We start from the raw sequence: 8,795 nt of genomic DNA, 5'->3' as shown, positions 1-8,795 counted from the left end.
AGCCGGCGCTGAAGCGGAGCCTGTGTCCCGGCAGCAGCCTCGGCTGCGGTGGGTGCCCCCAAGACGAGGTCCCCACTCGCTCGGGCTGCGTGATTTCTGGTTCAAGGCTTGGCTGGGTTTTTGGGAAGGGGAAGAGGGGCAGGAGAAGGCTGTGCCTGGCCGCCGGAGGAGTACGGCGGGCCCCGGACCAGCCGCGGGGCGCGGGCGGGAGCCAATGGGGGCCGGCGCGGCCGTGTGATAGGCGGGGCGGGGAGCGGCACAGCACGGCGCGCCGCTCGGCAGCATCATCCGCGGCTGTGGGGCTGACACACGCCTTCCTCTATCCTCCTCTCCCCCGGCAGCCGCTCGCACACGCCTCGCCGCGGGCGGAGCGGAGTGAGGGGCGCCGAGGCAGACAAAGCAAAGATGGCAGGGATCCTTGCCTGGTTCTGGAACGAGCGGTTCTGGTTGCCGCACAACGTCACCTGGGCGGACCTGCAGAGCACAGAGGAAGCCGCCTTCCCGCAGGCGGAGGACCTCTACCTCGCCTTCCCCCTGGCCTTCTGCATCTTCATGATACGGCTGCTCTTCGAAAGGTAACGCGAAGCCGTCCGCGCTACCTCGGGTTCGGCGGGGCCGGGCGGGCCGCGCGGCTTGCGGCGGCCGCTCGCTGTGGGGCAGCCGGGGAGCTCTGGCTACTCGCCGTCCTCCTCCCGACGCCGCTTCTCTCCCGGCCTTGCCTGGCGCTCACGTTTTCCCTCTCGCCGCGGTCGGTCACGTAGCGGGCCCGATGCAGGAAGGTGGAGGGGTTCGGGAGGCAGCCAGCGCTCCCCTGCCTCTGCCCGCAGCGCGGCCCGGCGCGGGCGCTAGGAGGCGAGGTCTTCCCGGGAATGGGCGCAGCCCGCCCTCCACCTGAGGCGGCCGCGACGCCCCGGCCCGGCGCTGTGGTGGCGGAGGGAGCAGGACCCTTCGACACCTGTGCGGGTCGGGGCCTGTGCGCCCGCGGGATGCGGCGGCGTCCTGTCAGCACCCCTCAGGGAAGCCCCGCAAGAAGCGCTGTGGGGACGGGCCGGGCGGGAAACTGTCCCGGCAGGAGTTTGCCCGTGTCCCCGCCGCGGGGTCGCTCACCAGAGAGTACCCAGAGGCGAGGCCCGGCTGCCCTCCCTCCGCGGGGCAGGACTCGGCCTAGCGCCCGCCGGCGGCCGTTAGACCTGGGGGTCAGGTAGGGATGGGAAGTTCGATGGCCGGCAGCAGCGTGAGGGTAAGGCGCTGTTGAGCGGCCGAGCGGAGGGTTGCTTGTCCAGTTTGTGTGGCAGCGGTAAGGACGGCCCGTGTCATGTCTCGGAAATACTCCAAGTACTTGTCAGGATGTAGGAGCTCAGTGAAGAAACACTCTAGACGCTGTTCATCAGTGAATCAAACTCGACGTTCTTTGAGATGGCTGAATTCAAAATACACAGTTCACAAACATGGATACTGTATATTTAACTACAAGATGTCAAACTAGCTGTTGGTCAGCAGTGACTATTTTCTGAGAGTGTTTCCCTGTGGGTATTTAACAGAGGCCGCCTGTCACAGGGAGGCAGCTGAAGCGAAGTGGGTTGCTCACCTGCACATGCTTCTGTGCTGCCTGACAAAGGTCGTGTTCCCTTCGTCTGCAGAGAACAAAAGAACGATTCCCTATGCCAACACTTACATGTTTTCAGTGCTGTCTTCCTAGGCAATGCTATTAGAGTAGTCAAGGAAGATAAATGAAGTCCAGTAGTTACCGCATGCCAAAGAAAAGCTATAAAGATACTTTAGAAATGATACAATAGATGATCTGCCAGGTAGCACTCCACATCTCGTAAGCATTCTCTTGCCCAGGTTAGAATATAGCACCTGAGATGTTGTTTTTTGAAAAAGTTGGCTGATTTTGTAACCCAGTTGACAGGACCATATTTGTTTTGAAAAAATAAGCAGTCCTGGGCTGCTGTTAACTTCTGTGTTGTTTTACAGATTTCCTGGAAAAGACAGCAAAACTTGTGGTCTGCCTGAAAAGCTGCGGTTATCAAAAGTTAATGCTTATCCAGAGTAAAATACAATGTAGTTACAATTTGCGTGCCAAGTATTATTTAGATGTCAAATCATTAGTGGGGTTTATTTTAATTTGCAGTCTGTACAATGTGTACTTTTGGGCGCTCAGACTGGCTGCGTGATGTTGCATCTCTTGCCGTCTGAACTGCGATATGTATCACAGCAGGGCTGTGTTTAGATGGAGGAACAGTTAGTCAGGGAGACAATTTCAGCCTGAACTTAGGATCATGTTTTTTCTGTTAGTTCTAATGCAGCTATTAGTGTTATAGAAACTACTCTGATTATTTGTTCGTCTGTATCCACTCCCTCTGTTTTTTTTTTTTTTTAATTTAATTAAAGTAATTCTTAATTTTGCAGTATAGTTTTTAGTGTTAAGTGTACAGATGAGCAAATCTGTACATTTTCATAATTCTCTTCTATTTGTTTGGCTAATTTTGAAATTTAGATCTGGAAATGCATTCTACTAGCCTGATAGCAGGTGAGAGACCCCCAAAGAGGTTTTATTAACAATTACTGAGGTATGTATTTTTTCCTCTTTAATTTGCAGTCAATTGCAAAACTCCACTGTGAGAGTAGGATCAGGCTGTTTTGTGTGGGATTAATCCACACAGCATGGTACAATTGTGATCTTTCATGTAGAGCATTTTATTAAAGCAAGCTGAACAAAAGTGACTGGACCTGCTTCCACTGATCAAAGCAGGGGGATTGTCTTTGACTTGAATGGGGGAAAGATCAAGCCTTATTATTGCTCATTAGTAATTTATTTTGTCAGACCTCTGTGCTTTGTTTGTTGGGAGCCACAGAAATGCCTCATGCACATCATTAATTAAAGGCTGTTTGCAGTTATTTCAATTGATAAAGCTATCTGGAAGGGAAGGATCTGGAAGGGAAAAGAGAGGAATGTCTGTTAAATTGATAATTTTTCCTTCTTCTGTGTATTAGAACCGATATTTTTTCCTTTCAAAACTTAAGCTGTTGATGACTGATGTACATGCTACATCCTGGAACAAGCTTTTGCAGATGTGTAACAGTTCCCTGTTTTTGCAGTGGTAGCAACTAAAGAAAAAATAATACCTTTAAGAAAAAAAAGGTCTGTTTTTAATCCATGGTTGCACTGCAATATTTGTAACATCAGTGTATTCTCTGTTTTGCGTTATAAGATACCTAATACAGGTGCTCTTGTAATTCTTTATACCGGTAGCTTAGCAGCCACAAGGTGTTAAGAATCTGATTACATACTTTATATCCATGACTTTCAGACTCCTTCACAGCAGCTGAATGCTAGGCTGCTGGAGCAGTATGGTTTTGCTTCCCTTGCTGTGAAGGGTGACTAACTTTATGGATCTTTACAGTAGTAAGAAATATGCTTCAGGGGGAGCTGTGATTTGGACTTCGTCTGTCTTTGCTTACACAGTTCTTGTATGTCTGGGGAATAAAGCTTGTCATGCTAAGGGTTAAAAGTTGACTTCATTTATCTGTATTTATATTTTATATACATATTTCAATTGCAGGCACAATTGAAACGACAGATCTTGGAAATTTTGTTCTATGCATATTCACCTGTTATCAACAGTTCATCCTACTGGGATGTTCTTGGGTTTTGGGGTTTTTGGGGGTTTTTTTGTTTTGTTGTTGGTTTGGTGAATCAACTAACCAAGTCAAGAAGAGAATCTAGACACTTCTGAAATTTTCTCCCCCCCCCCCTTTATTTTTTTCCCCCCTTCATTCAAATAAACGACTTTTTGTTGATTTCCTTGTCCTGCCATCCTTGACCAGCACTCTTGAATGAAAGGAAAAAGTAGATTAGAACATTAAGTGTATGCTGAATTGTTTCAGCAATTGGATCTGATGATGATGAGTGCTCTTGAAATAAGCTTTGCTCTGAGGTATAATCTCATAACCATGGGATTTAGTGGATATATCTGCTGAGGGCATCATAGTTATGGATGAGGTGCCAAAATACCTTAACAGCCTTTTCTCTTTTCCCTTCCTTCTCATTCATCTCTTTCTTTAAACACAAAGTATATTTTAGAGAACTATGATAACTCAGGGCAAAGATAGCGTTGCCTAGTAATTTGGAAGATGGCAGGAGTTTAGCAATGCAGTTGTAGCGTGGGGACATATTTCTTCATAGTATCCATCCACTTCGTATGCCGTACTATTTTTTTTTAAAGGCGTGTAAGCAATTAAGTATCCCCTCCTGTACTATACAATGCCTTCAGCTATAAGGAGATGACATAAGTGCTCAATAATACCAGTCTCTGTCTTCCCAGATTCTTTCAATTTCTAGTGCGTGCAAGCCAGGTTAAAGCTGAATTAAAACTGGTCTTACTAATAGCAGGGTGTTGTAGTTTTGGTTGACCTAAAAAGATAAAGAAACATCTATTATTCTGGGCAAAGATCATTTTTCTTTTTTCTTTTACGGGATCACATAGCTCTTCTCCCTCTGCGCTAAACCTCACTGCTCAGAAGCAGCATCCTTTCCTGCCCTCTGTGTGGGGTGTGTGGTTAAATGAAAACAATGTCGACTTAGCAGCCAGTGTGCTTGCTGGGCACAAAACAAGAGGGTAGCACACCTCTGCTTTAGAGACTTCTCTCAAGGGAGAAGTTGGCTGAATCATCCAGAAGTGCAAACTAAACAGATTTCTGATGTGGTCAATCTTCTGAGTCAAGTAGTCCAATATTACTGCTTCTTTACACTTGCCTCATCTACTAAAATTTCTCTTATCTCATGTTTGCATTGCAGTTGCAGTATACTTTATTCCCCTCACCTTTTTTGGACTCAGATCTAGTGAGATCACTCCATAAGTCGTCAAACTAGGCTTATAATGCCTCTCTATTGTCCTCTGGCCTTATTGGGGCAGGGCCAGTTTTCAAAGGTAGAGCTGATATTCCTTAGTTGATGGAATGGCTCATATGGTTAGGAATAGCTTGATCATATATAGGAACAGCCCTCCATCTGCGCCGATTTAAACTGAGCCAGCCTCATCATTTATTATCACTTAGATCAAGATTCTCTAGACATTGAGTGTATGAAAATTCACAGCTTTTGTGTGACATTTTGCTTTTATAATGATAATTCAGCCTCAAAGGTAACCTCAGCTGACTCTCATTTAGCGTTACACAGTAGAATTCCTAGTGGATCAGGGTGACACAATTACAATGACTGTGTGTGCACATTATATATATATTTTGCTAACTGTAGAAACTCATTCAGGTGACAGTACATTAAAACCTTGCAAGTGTTTCTGGTGTGTGGTGAGTACATGCAAGTTGGGGTTTTGTAATCCCCAAGACATCTAGTATTGGTGTTTTCTTAGAACAGCAAGGAGCCTAGACAGGATACGGAATTTGGAAGAGGGTGTACAAACTTGTTGCATTTCCAGCAGCCCAGAACCTCTTCTGGGGAGGTTGGGTGGGTCAATGATGGTTATTTCTGTCAAAACCTGTTTGTAGGCTGTAATATTTGTAGGTTTCTTGCTTAGTTCTCTTTGTGTTAAGCGAAATCTGATCATTCAGGTATAATTCACTTCTAAGTGGATGCACATGTTCACTGACTTTCTCAGTTTTTTCTATTTTATATATATATATAATTTTTTTTCCTTTTTTTTGGTAAGATGACCTGTAAGGTCATTTTTAAACTTTAAACCAAGATCTTTTTAAAATAGAGCACTAGCAGTAAATAGCTTTAAAATAAATTTCTATCCTACTGATTGTACTATCAATTTCTCTCTGTTTCTTTTCATTGGTTATTAATTTTCTGTCATTTATGTTTTCCTTTATGTAACCAGTTTTTGTTGCAGTGTTTGAGCTTCAGCCACTAACACAAGTAGATACCTTGCAGAGAAATTATTGTTCTTAGCTGGTGAGCCGTTGTCTGCCTTGGCATGGATGGAGCTCTGTTTTACTAGCTCTGACCAGTGCGGTGTATGCTCACCCATCCTGAATATGTCTCTGTTGGTTGGTGCACATCTTTGTTGTGCAATGTAGTTGTATGTTCGGATGCAAGCTGAGAGTGTTGCTTTAAAAGAAGGTGGAGTGGGTAAAATGCATACTATTTAAATATCCTTTATAAAGGACCATTTATAGATGCACATAAGTGCCAATCTTAAAATTGGGCGTTCAATTAGAAATGTATTGAGCTCCAGTAGAGAATGCAATTTAAACTGAATTCTGAAATATCCAGGTGGTAGAAGTATGACAGCCAAACCACAGCTCAGCTGAGGGAAAAGTTTCAGTGACAGGTCACTAGTGGGTACTGGAAGCCTGCTACTGGTGCAGAGCTGCTGTTAGTGGGTTTTTGTCTGAGTGCAGGTTCCAGTTACTGTTAGAAGCTCCCATTTGGTTCCTGCGTGGATTCCTGTAACTGAGCAGTTGCATCCCAATTGCCTGTGGCTCTTCTGGTTGTTCCTGCTTCTGCCTCTGTCGCTGATTAACAGGCATTTGCTAAGAATTTATTTTTAGAAAAAGAAGAGCTTCTCATATGCTGCCTCCTTCTATAGACCAGTGTCTTATTAGTTCATACGAAGTATTTACTACATTAATATTTGGGGAAATCTGTTCCCTTGATTCTTTCTCTGTTATCTGTCAACAAGGTAGAAAGGAAGGGGATGTCTGAGCTGAACAGTGCTTATGTGACCATATTTGTGTTTTGTTGTTTGTTTGTGTTTTTGCTTTTTTCCCCCAACAGTAGTTAAATATCCTATGCCTACAGTAGTTTTGATGGTTAATTAGCATGAGGGGTTTGTGTGCTTGTCTCAAGGTGGTCTCGGAGTTTTGACAAGAAGGCTAAAATTACCACATAAAAATACGTAGCTTTCATTAAGTTATGTAACCTTATATAATATTCAATAGTATGCTTAAGACTGTAGTTGTCACCTTTTAGACAGTCAGATGCATATGATGTGTATCAACAGTTCCTTGGAGGTGTTCATCTAATACCTTGATTGCTCTGTGGTCTCCCACACCAGTGACTCCCTTCACTCATTGGACAGTTACCAATTCTGGGGATACAGCAGGGATGGGCATCCAGGTCAAGGGAAAGGGAGGGAAATGTGTGGGTCTCTGATCACTTGAAAGGTGAGGAATCACCAATGTCTTGCTTTGAGGTGAGCAAGTTTCTGAGAATTGGATGGGCTGGTCGAAGGAGGTGATCCTGCCCCTCTACTCTGCTCTTGTGAGACCCCACTTGGAGTACTGCGTACAGTTCTGGTGTCCTCAACATAAAAAGGACATGGAGCTGTTGGAGCGAGTCCAGAGGAGGGCCACGAGGATGATAAGAGGGCTGGAGCACCTCCCATATGAAGACAGGCTGAGAAAGTTGGGGCTGTTCAGCCTGGAGAAGAGAAGGCTGCGTGGTGACCTCATAGCAGCCTTCCAGTATCTGAAGGGGGTCTACAAGGATGCTGGGGAGGGACTCTTCCTTAGGGACTGTAGTGGTAGGACAAGGGGTAATGGGTTCAAACTTAAACAGAGGAAGTTTAGATTAGATATAAGGAAGAAGTTCTTTACAGTGAGGGTGGTGAAGCACTGGAATGGGTTGCCCAGGGAGGTTGTGGATGCTCCATCCCTGGCGGTGTTCAAGGCCAGGTTGGACAGAGCCTTGAGCCACATGGTTTAGGGCAAGGTGTCCCTGCCCATGGCAGGGGGGTTGGAACTAGATGATCTTAAGGTCCTTTCCAACCCTTACGATTCTATGATTCTATGAGATATTCCGTCCTCTCTAGGGAAGCTGTTGTAGCACATGGTCCTTACAGAAGTCTAACTCTACACCATCTGGCATCCATCAGTTTCTCAGGAGGATGATACCTTTCTGGTTATTTTGAAATAGTCAAACTGTGGTGGAGGTTGGAGAGACGGAGTATTTACCATAGCCAGTTATAGTCTTAGAGATGGTTTTCATGCCTGTGAACCTGTAACAACACAAAGCTGTGAGTTCCGTACCAAAAGCAGAAAGTAAACTTTAATGTTTGTTTCTTTTTTCCAAGTAGTTAATACCTCTCATAATCGCAAATGTTGCCATTGGTAAGCTTTCATACTGCTGAGCAATTGTGAAGTCTCATGTAACTGTTACTGATGTAGCATAATCAAATTTTAACTCTCAAGGTAATTGTCTGTACAATTACTAAGAATGTCTGAGAGCAGTAAAGAAGCATAGCATCCAGTTAGCTATGTTGTGTATTTTATGATATGTAAGGTACATATATATTTGTATATCAGCTATTAATCCAAGTTACCTTTTGCACAGGGAGGAGCATAATGCTAAGGTTCTCCAGGCTACCTGGTATTAATGAAGTACCTTTCAGGTTCACTAACCTGAACCTCATTTTAGTATTATAAATGATGCATTTTAAAGTTTGGTCTGAAATGATGAAAAGCCTTCTTTGCACTCATAGGTCACACTAGCATGGTTAAAGCAATGTATCTAAATAATTTGCACTTTTTCTTAGTGGGAGTCCACTAAAGGCTTCCTTTTAATAGTATCTTCCCTATCCTGCTTTCTCCTGTAGGGATGGGGAGAATAACCTGTAATAGTATATTTAAAAAAACCCCAATCAAATCTAGCTGACATAGTTACATTGATGCAAAAAACAGAGGTTAGAGCCCAGAGGGTATTCATTGACATAAAATCTTAGATTCCTGAGGATGTTTGAGTATTTGTGCATGCAGTAGTATTTATGTATTCTTTTTAACAAGCTAGTTGCTCTATTTTTAACAGTGATGGGAGTGACTATGTGCCT

At 44.5% G+C, this 8,795-nt stretch overlaps 1 protein-coding gene across 2 annotated transcripts in view; it reads left to right on the top strand.

Moving 5' to 3' along the window:
- The first annotated feature begins 249 nt into the window (after window positions 1-249).
- The window catches only part of CERS6 (ceramide synthase 6), a 121,910-nt gene continuing 113,364 nt past the window's right edge, over window positions 250-8,795 (top strand). For both annotated transcript variants that reach the window (XM_030487850.1, XM_030487849.1), the window contains exon 1: window positions 250-575. In XM_030487850.1, coding sequence (XP_030343710.1) covers window positions 406-575 — 170 coding nt within the window. In that variant the 5' untranslated portion in view covers window positions 250-405. The remainder of the gene's footprint in view (window positions 576-8,795) is intronic.

This window comes from Strigops habroptila, chromosome 5 (assembly GCF_004027225.2).
Source record: "Strigops habroptila isolate Jane chromosome 5, bStrHab1.2.pri, whole genome shotgun sequence".
Taxonomy (NCBI): Eukaryota; Metazoa; Chordata; class Aves; order Psittaciformes; family Psittacidae; genus Strigops; species Strigops habroptila.
Note: the sequence above shows the minus strand (reverse complement) of the source record. Positions and strands in the feature narration are given on the sequence as shown.